The sequence below is a fragment of the Hakea prostrata genome, chromosome 2 (genome assembly GCF_041222555.1).
Source record: "Hakea prostrata isolate BN-2017 chromosome 2, UWA_Hpros_2, whole genome shotgun sequence".
Classification (NCBI taxonomy): Eukaryota; Viridiplantae; Streptophyta; class Magnoliopsida; order Proteales; family Proteaceae; genus Hakea; species Hakea prostrata.
This window is the reverse complement of record NC_142601.1, coordinates 68,627,021-68,643,140: the sequence shown is the minus strand read 5'-3', so window position 1 is coordinate 68,643,140 and position 16,120 is coordinate 68,627,021. Positions and strand designations below refer to the sequence as shown.

At 37.1% G+C, this 16,120-nt stretch overlaps 2 protein-coding genes across 4 annotated transcripts; one reads left to right on the top strand and one right to left on the bottom strand.

Moving 5' to 3' along the window:
- Positions 1–2,756: 2,756 nt before the first annotated feature.
- LOC149026018 (C2 domain-containing protein At1g53590-like) lies at positions 2,757–12,377 on the top strand. 3 transcript variants are annotated; one of them, XM_089146239.1, is made up of 14 exons: positions 2,757–2,912; positions 3,037–3,257; positions 3,428–3,555; positions 3,823–3,897; positions 4,083–4,226; positions 4,575–4,670; positions 4,813–4,944; positions 6,306–6,458; positions 6,549–6,590; positions 6,747–6,795; positions 9,980–10,072; positions 10,149–10,332; positions 10,578–10,701; positions 10,778–12,377. In XM_089146239.1, the coding sequence occupies exons 3-14, from the start codon at positions 3,430–3,432 to the stop codon at positions 11,897–11,899; spliced, it is 2,340 nt and encodes a 779-aa protein (XP_089002365.1). In that variant the 5' UTR covers positions 2,757–2,912; positions 3,037–3,257; positions 3,428–3,429; the 3' UTR covers positions 11,900–12,377. The 3 variants fall into 3 exon arrangements, with proteins under 3 accessions (XP_089002365.1, XP_089002364.1, XP_089002366.1); XM_089146238.1 differs by having other exon boundaries at positions 3,425–3,555; XM_089146240.1 differs by lacking the exon at positions 3,037–3,257 and having other exon boundaries at positions 3,425–3,555.
- On the bottom strand, positions 12,335–13,802 carry LOC149026017 (Pentatricopeptide repeat (PPR) superfamily protein). The gene is given in 2 exon segments (XM_089146241.1): positions 12,335–12,773; positions 12,775–13,802. Coding segments are annotated over 2 exon segments (1,233 nt in total). The 5' UTR covers positions 13,768–13,802; the 3' UTR covers positions 12,335–12,533.
- Positions 13,803–16,120: the final 2,318 nt, after the last annotated feature.

Here is a 16,120-nt window from a genome sequence, read left to right as displayed (position 1 = left end):
TGATAAGCTTGTGCTCTCTGCTACAACATGGCTCATGGCAGAGTTGTATTCTCTGAGCCATGCCTTTGGTTTTGGCAGGGCGAACGCGCAGAGAGAGAGAGAGAGTCTAAAAATAGATGAAATATTCAGAATCTCAACTTCCATTTCATTTTATTTCAACTTCTTCACAAAAGAATACAAATTTATTCAAGCTAATTTCCATCAATCTTAATAAGCCAATAGTCTTTTTCTGATACCCATCTCATGAAATCACCTATAAAACCTATTAGATATATATTTTGCTTTCAAGAACTCAAGAAACCGTGCTTTATCACCTAGGTTTCAACTTTGAACAACAAAAACTTCAGATCACAGGTTTCAGCTTGTTCTTGTGGTGTTTGAAGAGAGCAAACTTGTTCCAAACCCTCCCCCTCACTCTGAGTCTCTGACCTTCTCTAAGATCTTGCCCAGGAACCACACAGCTGGCAAATGAGCAGCGCATCGAGGTAGAAGGCTATCAGGTCTTGATGAAGAGACAAAGTTGGCTAGCTTCAGATCACCCAATCTTCGAGCAGAGATAGACCAATACCCCGATGCGGTGTTATATGAATCAACTGCGTGGTCTTGAGCAAGATCTTTCTGTCAGCATAGGCTTAAGCTGCATCTTCCTTCCTCCTAGTATTTTATGAGCCCTGCAAAAGCAAAAAACCACAAACATTATATGAAGAAGAAGAAGGAGAAGAAGAGCTTAGCACATGTATCTTAAGAACAGAACCCAAAAAGAAAATGCAATATTGAATAAGCTTTTTAGTAGTGAAGATGAACTCTTCAGTTGCATTTATAGAAGAAGCTCCTGAGCACTGATAAATGATCTATGTTTGGCTCCTGTCAAAGCGGTAACCTACCCACTTTTTTTACTATGTTTACACACTTTGTTCTCCAACCTAAATTAACCCCCCCCCCCCCCAAACAACAAGCACCTTCATGGTGATTAAATTTCTATTCTGCTGCTGTAGATATTGTAGAGCATTAATTTGATATCAACTAGCAGTGAAAGTAAAGGTTTTTTTTAATCAAAGCAGTCAAAGTAAAGGTTAGATGATAGTAATTTATTCTTTCCAGTGACAATACAAGGTAAAAATCAAATTTGGTTATTGGATTTCTGGTTTGTTACCTGCCATTTCTGGTTGTTTGAACTTTGAAGTTTGAGAGATGAGGGGAAGGGAAAGGTCAGTTACCTAAAAATGGGGTACTAACTGGGTATGGAGTGATGGTCTTGGAATTTCTATTAAAAGATAACTGATGCATACCTAATGGTGTGTCTACTATCAATCTTCACTTTAATAGCCAGACATGACTAAAGAAGAAGGGTAGGTATCATTCTCTTCAAGGAAAGCTTACTTTAGCATTCAAATTTCTCATAATAATGACAAAAGCTTCTTACTTTGGTAAAAAGGAATACAGAAAATGGGTTTTCAAGGTAGGCCAGAATCATTTACATATTTTCTACCATAGTTTAAAAGATAAATTTCACATAAACTGAAAAAATGCACATCGGGCTTTCCCCCTGCCAGAACCGATGGATGTTCACAGATGAAAGGAAACTAAAATTCTGGAACTAAAACTGAAATCCGCCCACCCTTGATCATATCTATACATCTATCTATCTTGTTATTCTCCTCTGTTGATCTTATGGTTCATCTTCTGTTCATCAGAAACTTAAATAAATTTTATTAAATCACCCCTGGGATTCACTAAACCTGCCTCTATTATTGAACTTAGTAGCAATTTCTTTTTATATACAGCAGAGAAATAGTTTTAATTCTATTGGAGATTACAGTGGTTACAAGGTAGATTGTGTTTAGAGTTGGAATAGATAAGTGTTACAAAATAGATTGGATGAAGTATAATTGATCAAGAGAGGTTTGAGTCGGATGAAACTCAATGGTTGAGATAAGGTAAAATTCAAGAAGACTGGGTAATGTTGGACTTAGAGATCCAGTGCTTCACGTTTCATTGAGTTGGTTAATATTGGGCGTTTCAAAAAGCAAAATTTGGATGTTGTTTTTCGCCTTTGGGATTTATTTAATTCATATTTTTCTTCGATTAGTCATATCTCTCCCCCTTTAATGTTTTGGTATGCAATTTTGTGGTTCTTGATTTCTAAATATATTTGCTATCGTTCTTGTGGTTTTTGTGACTTTTTTTATTGACTGAATTTTTAATCTCTGAACTCAATCTTTTTCTTACGGAGAGGACGGTGACTTCGTCCACGGTGGCAAGTGTGTCTAATAATATCATTTATTGTGTAAAGGCATTTATAATTTGTATTTTAAATTTAATTGAATTAAAAAAATACTTATATTATTTTATCCATCATTTAATCCATAAAATTTACCTATAGATAACTTATATGATACTAGTACAGTAGTACCATATATTTAAGATATAATATTAAATAATCAATAATTTTATATTAAAAAAAAAAAAAAGGAAAGACCAACTGAACCAACCTTTCGCCTTATTTAACCAACAAGAGAGAGAAAATATTCTAAAAAACAAAATAAAAAAAGAGGGGAAAAAAAAGAAGTTTCGTATAAAGAATGATTTATCTTGACCACATGAAATCTAAAGAGCAAAGAAAAACAAAAGAAGGCTTCTGACCATTCCCTTGGACACGTAGATTATGCGTCAAACCGACACGCAAATTATGCGTCAAACCGACACGCCGATCAATCCGTTGGTCAAATGAATCGTAGAGACTTGAGACAGTCACTCTTTTAATGCTTACGAGTTGCATTTCCTTTCGTATCGGCAAATCCTCTGTGATCTGCATCTCACTCGGTTTTTCTTCTTCACGCCTCCGACAGCGGGGATACTACAGAATCTTCGATAGAAAGCCGTCGCATACTTTCTCATTTATTCAGCTGCTGGTGATTTTTTTTTTCTCTCTTCCGTATTGATTGAATTTCTCTTTTTTGTTTCTTGATTGATTGACATTATAGTTCAATACAACTCAGTAATATACTTATATAAACATACAATTCGAATTTGCAGATACGTGGAACCTCTGGTTTGATGCGTTGCCTGCATTATTTCAGTTTTTGAGTTAATAGGAACCGCTGGTTTTGGTAAATTAGGTTTTATTACGTTTCAATTGATTATCGAGAAGGCGTCGACGTTCAATTTCTGCTTCATTGGAAATAGAAAATAAGAATAAGATTTTGAAATCGATGAATGTGACCAAGTGAAGGCGAAACATAAGGAAGATTCTATAGGTATCTGCATGATTCCGTTGAGAACCATAAAGATTTGAATGATAGCAATAGACAGGGATTTTGTGATCCAATTTGATTAAATTTGTTCAATTATGTTAAGTTTTTGGATTGTAACTTGTCTTTCTTCATTGACCAATTCTATATTACTGGCTTCTGCGCTTCGACAGAAGGGATGGGTATAACGGAGGTCTCTCTCATACATCATATTGCCATCGTGTTCGTGTTCCTCTGGAGCTTGTCTTCGTTCGGCTGGTGTCATCCTGTCTTTTATTTCATATGTTTGATATATCTCTATCAGGTATAGCTATTGGCTCTTTATGATTTTTTTTTTTGGGGGTGGGGTTGGGGGGGGGGGGGGGTTTGCCGGCTAGGAATTTTCATATCAACTTTGGTCAACGGAAATTCTTTAACTAAGCAGGAAACTGAATAAGAATATTACAACTCTACGCTCCTGAATCTTGTATTGGAGTTGAGATGGTCAAATCATGTTTCCTCAGTATGCTTTTCGGTGTCTCCTACATCCCAATCTGAGCTGCTGCTTCTTTTTCTTTTTTACTCCTGAAAGGTCAACGACTTTTATACTCAGAGGCTACGGAGGAGATTACAATTCGAGGAAAGAAAGCAAGCAAACCAGAGAAAGGTATTTTCCTTTTGCTATATGGTTGTGATTGTTCTAGATTTCTACAGTGTTTTTGGGTGTTTTCCTCTTACTAAATGGTGAACGTGGCATTTGTGCTTCCATTTCCAGTGTGAATTTATGTACTATTAAGGGCTTCTAGTGATGTGGCAGCATAGTGCATGATTAAGATTTTCTGGTTCTTTCAGGTACTTTCCGACTCAGAGACCGCGCGGTGGTTGAACCATGCAGTGGAAAAAATTTGGCCAATATGCATGGAGCAGATTGCATCACAGAAACTCCTCCTTCCTATCATTCCCTGGTTCTTGGAGAAATACAAACCTTGGACTGCTGTATGAGTTCACTTCCTGAGTATTTGTATTCCAGAGAGTACCCAAAGATGTACTTTTATTCCTGCATTGATCTGCTTCTGATCCCATTACCAGTAATATTTATTATGCAGAACCTAACCATTATATGAGATCTTTTCTGTTGTGGCCCCAAGTTGTGGTCTTTCTGGTTAAGTTGTAACTAACCATGTAGCAGTCTGCTCAACACAGATTATGTGTTTGTTTGTGTCTGGGGGTGTCTGTGTTTGTGTGCTTGAGAATATGTATTAAGATGTTGGGTAAAACTTTGATTAATGTTTCTTTGTGGTGCATTGATAAGTTAATTCTCTTTACATTCTACTTTATGTGCAGAAAAAAGCAGTGGTTCAGCACCTGTACTTGGGAAGGACCCCTCCAATGTTCACAGATGTTAGGGTTCTTCGCCAATGTGCTGATGATGATCACTTGGTATAAGCCACTGTTCTACCCTCTCAAGCAGATCTATGTTGCTTACTTGCTTTGTGTTCTTATTCTTTTTTGTGGGGGAGAAAAGGAGATTGTAATATTTTCCATTTTCTGTAATAGAAAGCTTACAATTAAGTGAATGCAGGTTCTGGAGTTGGGAATGAATTTTCTCTCTGGGGATGATATGAGTGCGGTGCTTGCTGTGAAGCTGAGGAAAAGGCTTGGATTTGGCATTTGGACCAAGTTGCATGTGACAGGCATGCATGTAGAAGGAAAGGTAAAAAACTGAATCTGAAGTAGCTTTGATTGGATGTCAAGCTTTCATTTGAAAGGGAGTTTTTACTGGTCGTTGATAATAACTCACAGAATAATGTGATGGAAACTGCCAAATTGGTTATATCTGGTGAGAAGTGTTTCATTGAAGTCCTTCTCAATGAATATCAAAGTGGCACAGGCATCCAACTGATAGATATCAGGAGACCACATGGGTGAAAAAGACGAATAAAACAATGGAGAAAAATAGTATGGATCTCTCTAATTGGGCATTTGATGAGTCTCAAACTCACAATGAAATGTGAACGGGAGGCTTCTTAACTTTCTTTTCTTCAATTTTTTGTTGGAGCCAAGATCGGAGCCGAGGACGTGGCAACAAGAAGCCATGTTCTTTACCATCTGAAACAGCTGCAACCTCAGCTTCAAATATTCTTACCCTGTTCAAGTAAACAACTTATAAAGGATGATCATGCCTAACAGGGTTCAAGGAAATGGCACAAAATTTTAGTTAGGTTTTCTTTACAGGACGAATGAATGAAATAGGGGGTTTTTTCAGCTGCATATTATTTATACTGAACATGTGCACTTACATAAGTTTCCTTCATAGTTGTCAAGGCGTTGCCTAGGCGTCCTAGCCCTCTTTTGGGTCAACCTGGTGTTGCCTTGTCGCCTAGGTGATACCTTGACACCTTTCTTGGTGTCGCCTTGGTTTTTGTTGTCCTCTATTACCTCGCCTTGTCGCCTTGACAACTATGATTTCTTTGCTCAATGTTTTATCTCGCAATCTTAATTTCATGCTTCAAAATTATGAAGAATATTAAATTTGTTGTCATTCTAGACAAGAAATGTGACTAACAACCTTCGTTTTTCCTCTTCCTTTTTTGGTTTTTTATTTTTTTGTTTTGTGGGGTGGGGGGGGGGGGGGAGGGTGATGTTCTGATGATGTATGAAGCAACAAATGTGTTTGGGTTTAGAAGGAAAATTCTACAAGACTGTTACCCAACTAGCTATGATATATACTGTGGAGTTTTGGGCCGTTAAGAAGCATCATATAGATAATCCAATGTAAGTAAGGAATGGTTATATTAGAGCTGGTTTGGGAGTAGCTCCAATAAATGATAAGCTATGAAAAAGTTGTTTAGACATGGCACGGCCACATTCTGCTAGAGCCTCTAGATGCCCCCTTTACGTAGGGATTATCTAATCTAGATTAAAGGAACTAGAAGAGCTACGAGAAGTGGTGAGAAAGGATATTCAGTTGGCATAAGGCTTGTCATCGTTTTTGTATGAAGACCAATTGATCTCTCTCACTTTTTTTGGATCTCTAGTATCATGACAAGTTTTTTCTTCCCCACTCTTTTCTAGGTCTTGATTGGTGTGAAGTTCCTTCGTGAGTGGCCTTTTCTTGGACGTTTGCGGGTTTGCTTTGTTGAGCCACCTTATTTCCAGCTGACTGTAAAGCCCGTCTTCAGTCATGGACTTGATGTCACAGAACTTCCAGGGATTGCAGGATGGCTTGTAAGAATTTATGCCATGAACTACATGATTACAGCTTTTTTGTTTACTTTTCAAGGAATTTGACCGTGTGCATATGTTTCTTTTCATCAGGACAAGCTTCTTTCCATTGCTTTTGAACAAACACTTGTTGAGGTTGGTTCTGCATTGTCTGTTGATAAACTGACCTCTGTCAACTTCATTTTTGTTTTTCCTTCCTTGCTTTATCTGCTTGAGGATGCACTGGTAATCCAAGTTCCAAACCTTCTTTTTTAATTATTTGTTCTTACTTGAACCTTTTTGACTTTTCAGCCAAATATGCTGGTTGTTGATGTTGAAAAATTTGCTTCAGCTGCAACAGGTAACTTCAATGAAAGTTATCAACTTTTTTATTTTATTTATTTATTTTTTATTATGTTTTCCATTGATGACTTAATGGAGGTGTACTTTAGATTCAGAGGACTCTAAGATAAGCCAGTCTAAGAAAAGATAAATAATTCAATAAAAGTTTTGGGATTGAAAAGGGGGGGGGGATTCATGATCAATGATGAAGAGAGACGCCCTAAATTTTCATTTTTTTTCTGACATTTTATGGAGGGAGAAATTTCTTAGAATGTTCATTGATTTAGACTGCAGTAAATGAAGTTATAACCATGTCTTGAGTGTGATGCAGGTCCAGCACCGTATAGCCTATTTTCCTTTGAAATCAGCCTGATAGATATGGCAGTTCGACCTTTGTTTAATACATTTGTGTGGTCATGGGCCTATTCTATGGGCCAGAAAGTTTAGCATCTAGGCCAAATACAAAATAGGTTAGTTTATTAGTTTAATTAGTCATTTTATATAACTACCAAACGTAAGTTTTAAGGGTAGAATAGTCTTTTTCTTATTTTTTATTTCAGTTTTAGGAGTCTTAAGTCAGTTTTTATTATCCTAGTTTAAGTAAGTTTCAAAGTCCTGATTTCACTAGCATTTATTATGTAAGGCTATGAATAGCCCCACATCGATTAGAATAGGTGACGGTTGATTAATAGATAATGTTTCCCTTTAAGCCTTGAGTGCTTTGTGTGTGTGTGTGTGTCTTGCTGCTGCATCTATTGGTTTATGTCAACTTTGGTCAGAGAAAGTCCAAGATTTGAGTATTACATGGAGGTTCTTGGTGAAGTCAAGCCAATTCCTTGCTATGGATGAATAGACAGCCTTCAAGAAGCCATTCTATTAGATCCAAGCATTATAAGGCTCCTCATCTAGGTTTCTGGTAGCCTACACTCCATTTTCCACTTCTCATAACACCCATTTTTATTTTTCTTGATTTTCTTAATGTTTGGACTTTTCAAGAGACCTAAAATTCAAGGTCCGATCTGCACCAATTTAGCCATTAGATTTGTCCCACACTTTAGGTGCGTCATTCCCCTAACACTAGTGACCTTAGATCTCAGCTTGACCCGTTCGAACTATCTAATTGCGAGATATAAATATTTTCTTGAATTTTTATACTCAAAACCTTGAAAACAGGAACCCTTGTATCGTTTAATTTAATCAACCAAACCCAACCATACTTGGAGAATCATATCTGTATATTACCTATTGAGTCCAAGTTTCAACCCATTTTGATGCCTACAGACCCTAGCTTCCTATCTCAAGGAAGTTACCCCACATCTCTCATGGGATGGGCTACATACCGTTGATACCCTAAATATCATTTAAGATCGTAACTAACCTTTTTTCCCCTAAAACCAAACCTATCCACCCTATATGAGTTGGTTTTATTAAAGATCTTGGCAGAACTGTACCTCATTCAATTGAAGCTACATCAAAGTGTCATCTGGTTGATGATATGACATTAAATTAGGGTATAGGTGTTCAATGCCAATAAAGCAGCCACTGCCTAGATCATTCAAATTCTGCCTTGATGCCTAGGCGGTACCTACATGACAGCTTGACTACTCTAAGAGGAAGAAATCTACTTGATGAATGGCCTAGCTTTGCCACATAAGGGTGATGTGGTAATGCCACGTGATGGGTATTCTAGGGAATGACCTGGAATGTTAACATGTCAAAATTTCAAATTCAATCATTTATGCTCACATGAATTTGTATTTTCAACTGTCTATTTATTTTAGTCGCTTTTTAGGATTTTCAATTTTCAACTGGATTTTTTCTTTTTTGTTATTCAATCAACACCATTTCAGTTGAAGACATGTGGTTGGGGGTTCTTGCTTCTTATTTTTCACAGTTTGTAGGACCGTCAAACCTGCCATTTGGAAGATTATTAGCTGTTCAAGAATCTTTCCTTGTTGGGCAAATGTAGCATCACAAGGCAAACTTTGCTTTGATATAAATAAGATGAGTATAGCAGAAGAGATGAGATTGTCGAGGAAGATGTGTCGTAAGACCAAGAGAGATAAAAGTAACAAATGATTGAATTAGAATCAATTTGTGAGTTGCACCATGTCTAGGACAATTTTTTTTAAGAGTTGCTTAAGATGTTATGGTTTCATTCAGTGGAGACCCATACGGGCACCAGCAAGGAAGAGTGACCTAATTCAATCTGAAAGAGTAAAATGGGGAAGTACAGGCTTAAAATGACCATTGAAAATGTTGTAAGGATGTGCATGTGGTTTATTAAGATTATGGTTGTTATTGTTGTTGTAGAAGTCTTAGATGGTATCAGAAAACCATAATGCTATTTTTCTTCCATTTCCCATTTCTACTTGTCTTGGTTTAGTGTGATTGATTTATATCTAAACGCAAGGACCTTTTTCTTTTTCTTCCCCCCCCCCTCCCTTTGGGGGGCTTTTTTTGGTATAGTTTTTGACTTTCTTAATTCACTTGGTTTGACCCGTTGTCATATAGTTATCGATGCACTTGGAAGGTGACATTTTTCAAAACCACAAGATAGATCTAAGCCATAGATTTTTATGATTTTTCAAATCTTTATTGTCTATTTCTCCACAAAGTTGGTAGAATGCACCATTGTCTCTCAAAGTTATGGTACACATGCATGGATATTCACAGAATGCATGTCAATACAGTAGGGGTTATTTGATTGAATAGACTTATTTGACGCATGGCTAAGGTCCATGTCCTCTTTATCCAAAGGTTGGAATGGCAAATCATTGTCTAAATACCAGATGCTTTTGACATTCAGAAAAGTAATGGCTCATGGGGATGGCAAGGATTCACCATTCTTTTGTACAATTATTTTGTGAAAACTAATATATAATTATGCTTGTATTTGATCAAATGCTATCAATATGTCATCCATTTTGTAAGACCCAGTTACTTTCATAATCATATTGAATACCTGAGATGAGGTATTTTGTTTGTGAAAATTCCCAGAAAACTTTGGAAGAACAATAAGATGACCTAGATATCTACGACCACCTCATGTTTTTGAAGCTATGACTTCCATCGATTATACATTTCTTTGTATGGCAAAGTGCCTGTGAGGGTGTGTTTTCTGTAATCTCTTGTAGCTTGCTTCTTGTACAGATTAAAATTTTCAATTATTCATGTCTGTTCTTGCCTTTAAATTTTGTCAGATAGTTGGTTCAACGTGGATGAGAAAGATCCCATTGCATATGCTAGAGTTGAAATTGTGGAAGCAGCAGACATGAAACCATCAGATCCGAATGGTTAGTTACATACACTATCCTATGGATACGCAATTTCCATTAAGTTAGTGCTTAGTCTGTTGGATCCTTTTTGTAGGATTGGCTGATCCTTATGTAAAGGGACAGCTTGGCCCTTATAGATTTCAAACAAAGATTCAAAGGAAGACTCTGACTCCAATATGGCAAGAAGAATTCAAGATCCCCATATGTACTTGGGAGTCACCGAATGTATTAAATCTTGAAGTTCGTGACAAGGACCCTTTCCTTGATGACACCCTTGGGTTTGCTTCTCAACTATGACTTCTATTCTTTAAATAATAAATTTACTGGTCTTAGGGGAAAGGTTATGTGCAATTCACTTGCATCATTCTCTGAGCACCCCCTCCTTTTTCCCCCTTTCTTTCCTCTTCTCTCCCACTTTCCAAAGGGGGTGGGGGCAAAGGAGTCCACTATAGTCATTTTGGTCTCACAATATTATCTTAGATTGATAAATTCATGTGGACTTAAAGGTTCTTATTATCAACAGAGACTGTTCTGTAAGCCTCGGCGACCTAAGGGACGGGCAAAGGCATGACATGTGGTTGCCTCTTAAGAACATTAAAATGGGGAGACTGCATCTGGTTGTTACTGTGGTTGATGTCGACAGGAAGGTACACATTTTGTCTTTTACCTAAAGTAAAATTTTAGTTTGGACTTTCCCCTGAATTCAAGGCAAACTTTCTACAGGGAGACGACCAGTTGGGCCCTGAGGAACTGTCAAACGAGAAAGAAAATAAAAGCTTTGAACCATTAAACAAGGAAGAGAATAAAAGCTCTGTTGTAGCTGAAACTACTCCAAGAAGTTCTGAATCATCTGAACAATCCCCAAATTTTGCAGATAAATTTGAACCCATCAACTTTGAAGGGCAACAACGGACTGGAGTATGGATCCATCATCCAGGAAATGATGTCCCACAAACATGGGAGCCTAGAAAAGGGAAAAGCAGGCACTTTGAAACCCAAGTACAAAGTGAGAATAATCATGCCACAGGAAGTGCCAATTCAGCAGCAGCAGTGTCCAACAAAGATGACAGTAGCAGCAGTGATGGAAATCCAGCAGAAGGCAGGCCAAAACCACTGAAAGCAGTTCAAAAGGGCCTACATAAACTTGGTTTGTTTTTTCATAGGAGCCCTAGAAAGGATGAGCTTATCAACACAGATGAGGTGGTTCATTCACCACATGTCAATCTTCTGGCAGTCAATGAGAAGATGACTGGTGTGAACCTTGTTGTGGATGACAATCTTACTGCTCCAGCTGCTGTCGGAGAACCAATAGCAGAAAATGGTAGCTCTAGTCCTGATGGAAGTGTACCTGAAAGCCCAGGGAAGGGCAACATGAAAGGGATGGCTAAAAGCATTTTCAAGCATGCTGGAAAGTCTGCTCATGGCCTAAAGCAATCCCTGTCAAGGAAACTATCAAGAAGATCCAAAGGGGATCCAGGATCAATATCGGCCGAGACTGCTAGCCAAGGATCCCCAATGTTGCCTCAGAGGGAGAGTATTCGAGAATCAGACTCCTCTGATGAGGTATCGACGACCTCTACAAGGGATTACGGTCATACCCCTAAATTTGATGGGACCACCTTTGATTCAAGTTTCGTATCCGAACATGGCAGGGAGTCGTTGGATTTGAAGGATCAAAATGTCCAGGGGGGCCATTCTGAATCCCCAACAAAATCTGTTCCTGTTGTGGAGGTTTCTCTCAATGATGTAGGACGGAAATACCTTGATGAAACAAGACGCTCTGATATGCATGATGGAAGAGTAGTTGAGGAATCCTTGAACGCCAAAACATCACAAGCTAACTAGGTAGCAAAACAGAGATTATTCTTGGTGATCCACAGTACTCTCCATTGGTCTTCCACTATGGATGGATGCTAATCTACCATTTCAGTTTGCACCATCAGCTTGCCCGACCAAGTAATTGTGATATACATGGCTCGGTACATCAGGTCTTGTAAGAATGTTGTATGTAATTGCCTTTCAATATAAATCACCTGTAAATTGGAGTCTTTGTTTTACTTTTGCTGGCAAATTGTGAACCATTGATGTAAGAGTTTTTTCTTTTTCCTTACCATCATAGGGGCACTCGGTAACGACCAACACTTATTAGTATTAGCGAAAAGGTCACGGGTTAGATTCTTCCTAATGGTGTGTGTAATATTCTTCCCCCTACCCACAAGAAGTTCCCTTGTACCAAAAAAAAAGTTGTTTCTTATTATAAAAAAAAAATGAAATAGCTCCTATATGATTGCAAGTGTTTTCCAACTTAATTTATATGTTTTCTGTAGCAATCTCTGAAGTTCCTGTGAGGCTTTATGGCAGCTTACGTCCTCATTCCCATTTGTGTACAAAACCTCCCAGAGACTCATGCTGTTAAAGTGCTTTCCCATCCCAGGAAACAATCCAGTTGTTACACCGAAGAAGAGAGAGAGCTTCAAATTCATGGCAGACAAACCACATCAGGGAAGCAACTTTCCAGAACGTCCATGTTCTTCCCAGAAAACATAGTCTCAATGATCTTCCTCCACAAACCCATCTTTGGAACAAATCCCTGACGTGTCATCTGCCTCAGAACCCAGTCAACATCGTCCAGTAAGCTTTCTTCACAGAGGCCCTGAATCACCAACTTGTAAGAAAGAAAACTTGGGAGCAGCCCCTCATTAATCATCATTTCCATGAAACACCCTAGCCTCGACAAATTTTCCAGAATCAAGTAAACCATACAAGACAGTTTGATAAGATCCAGAATTTGGGTAACAACCCTTTAACTTCATTTTCTCCAGAAGCTCCATTCCTTCGCTCAATCTCCCTTGCTTGCACAACCCTGAGATAATTACATTGAAAGCAATAGTATCAGGATAGCAACCCTCTTTCTCCATTCTCTCAAAAAGCCCAAACCCTTCATCAACTCTACCATGCTCACAAAGGCTATGCATCAAAGTTGAGTAGGTCCTCACATTAGGCCTGCAACCCTGTTTGGGAAATTCATCGAGCAAGGCGAAGGCAGAATCTAACTTATCACAATCACACAAACCTTTGATCAGAATATTGAGGCAGCAAGCATCGATTGTCACACCCAATCTAGGGGCACCCAGGTAGACTTCATGAATCACATCGAACTGTTTGGTTGAAACAAGCATGTTAAGAACGAAATTGAAAGTCCTGACTTCTGGCCAGCAATTATACTCTGGCATACTGAAAAGAGTCTCAATCGCTTTATCAATGTAACCAGCCATGTTTCCGTATATTTTGATCACTCCAAAGAAGAATTCATCGGAAAGCTTACAACCCCTTTCTCTTTTAATCCTCTTAATTACGTCTTCGATTGCATCAAATTTCTTGGCATGGGCGAGTTTCTCAATCACAAGAGTGAAAAGTGCTTCATTAGGTTTGTAATCCTTGCGTATGGACACTCTCCCCAAAGCATTAAGAACTAATTCAGAATCTCTAAGTGGCTTGAAAATTTTTATGACTTCATTGGGTGCTAACCAGTCCTTATGATTCAAGCGATCCAACACTCTAACCTTATCGACAGATGTTGTAGAAGAAGAAAATAGTCTGAGATCCACCATGAAAGCTGAACTGAAAACTGATTTGGGTATCTTATGACGACTGTAGGAAACCAACCGATAGACCATTTTTGGATCCATGCGTGTAGCCATTCGATCAACCATCAACAGAGTCACCTAAAACTCTCATGATATTATTACTTATTTAGTGGTAACCAAAATACAAATATTATGAACAAAAGCGAATGCATTTATCGTGAGTAAAATTTTACACATTATTAGGCATGAAATTTGTTTATTTCAGTCTTTCTTTTTTCAAGAACTATCATGATGAAACTTAGAGGATAAAATAAGACACTGGAGTAAATCAAAGATGAATCTTTTATTGGAATTTTATTTTTAGAAGTTCAAAATCTGAATCCACACTTCCATGGAGTCCTCATTTTTTATCACCTATTATCATTTTTCTTGTTTCATCTGTTCATCTTCTACCCTACTATTCACTTTCTCACAATGTATTAGAAGCCCTTAAATCTCTATCTCTAAGATTTCCCATGTGTCTTAAATAATAGGAAATTTTACTTTCTGTGAAATACTTTATGTACGCCAGCCCCTACCACTATTCAACCCAAATGGCCCCCCCTACGATCCCACATCCCATCTCTTCTTCCTCTGTTTATTCTCTTTCTAAAAATCATTTCACCTGCATTCTTCAAGCTAAAATCATTTCACCTGCATTCTTCAAGCTAGGAATTCTTTACCCATGGAGATAGAACGACATCATCAATTAGGATAGTGGGAGACGGGATAAGTTTCTAGAAATTGGACAAAACAACATTTATTTATAATTCTAATGGACGTAAATTGGCTTTCAAGATTTGGGTTTACCACATTGGATTACCAAAGAGATAAAAAAGAATAAAGTGGACTCTGTTTGAATATAGATAAAAAATGAAAGATGTGGAAACCCTTTATAATAAGGCAAAAGAAGAGAACGAATATGCAGTTGGTTACAGGAACTTGGATGTATAGGATTTGAGTTATTGGTGCTATCTTCATCAAAATCTATGTGCTCGTGATGTTCTGATAAAGGGATCAATTGGGTAAAGCCTTTGGCAGTTACAACTGTCATTATTCTTTTGATTATCTGGGTATCAATTTGGGTCATCATGTCATGGATATTTTGAAAGAATTTATTCTTTTATTATTGAGAATCAAACACGGGTTTTTTTGAGATAATTTTTTCTTCACTTTGTTGAAAGTTAAATAGTGAAGTTTTGAAAGATCTTCTACTTCACTTGTTTAATAGTGAAGGTATTAAGAGAATTTATTCATTACATGTCAAGAGTTAAACCGTGGAAGTTTTGAGATAAACTTGATATTTTTTTCTTCCCTTCAAAATTAAACAATGGAGGTTTTGTTAATTTCTTAAAAAAAAAACTGTTAATTTCTTAAAAACACTATCTTGCTGGGATTCTCAACTATCTATGTTAACTTAATTAACCCATAAATAATATAAAGAAAAATAAGAATTTTATTGAACGATTCATAATTAGTTAATAAATCTTACGGTAGATATTTAGAACTATTTAGCTACTATATTCACATGTCCATTCAGCTACCACTTTCCTAAAAAAAAAAAGTTTTTTCATTAAATTCCAAAATATATTATTTTTCAATAAAATTCGCAAATGAGCAAACATGGCATCCCGTATTTTGTGTTGAAAGCAAGAGAAAAATGATAAAAAAAAAAATTTGAGTTTCTTATTTTAAACAAACCAACTATTGAATTATTAAGTTCAATCAAACCAAAATAATTTTTTTTTAAATTGAATTTTGACTTTTAGATCTAAAGAGATGTTTATGGAAAAATTTATCATTGTTTTTCATGGTAAGAAGTAGATTTCAGAGAAAAAGAAAGAAAAAAGTTGATGGATCCAAGATTTTTCGGCTGGTTGTGTCGACATTTATTTGGTCCTTTCAATTCAAATCTTCTCATAAAAATGGTAAAATAATACATTTTTTTTTAATAAACATTCAAAATAGTACGTTGAACGGCTTAAAATTTTGAAATCTATAAATTCCATTGGTTATCATATGTTTCATTATGATTTCGTTAAAGGGGTGTGAAAGAATAACGAAATATGTTATCAATGTAAAAAATATTTATCGTTGAGATACTTCTTAGCTTTCTTATAATTGCATGTATTCTAATGGAGGGAGAAACACAAATACAATACACACGTTAAAAATTATCATTAAGAAAAACTTCGAGGGGTGGCTCAGTTGATAAAAGACCAACGCTTCCACGTAGGAGGTCAGCCCTCTGGTGAATTTGGAGAAAATTGGCGAGATTTCGCCGATATTTGAGCGAGAACAAAAAAAGGTGATATCAATCTTGGGGGCCGCCACCTAAATGAAAGATAAGAACTTACCACGGTACCACTAGACCTCCGATAAACATATTCTACTACATCTCACTGGTATTTCACTGGTTCCCCGAAACTCCGTTTTATTC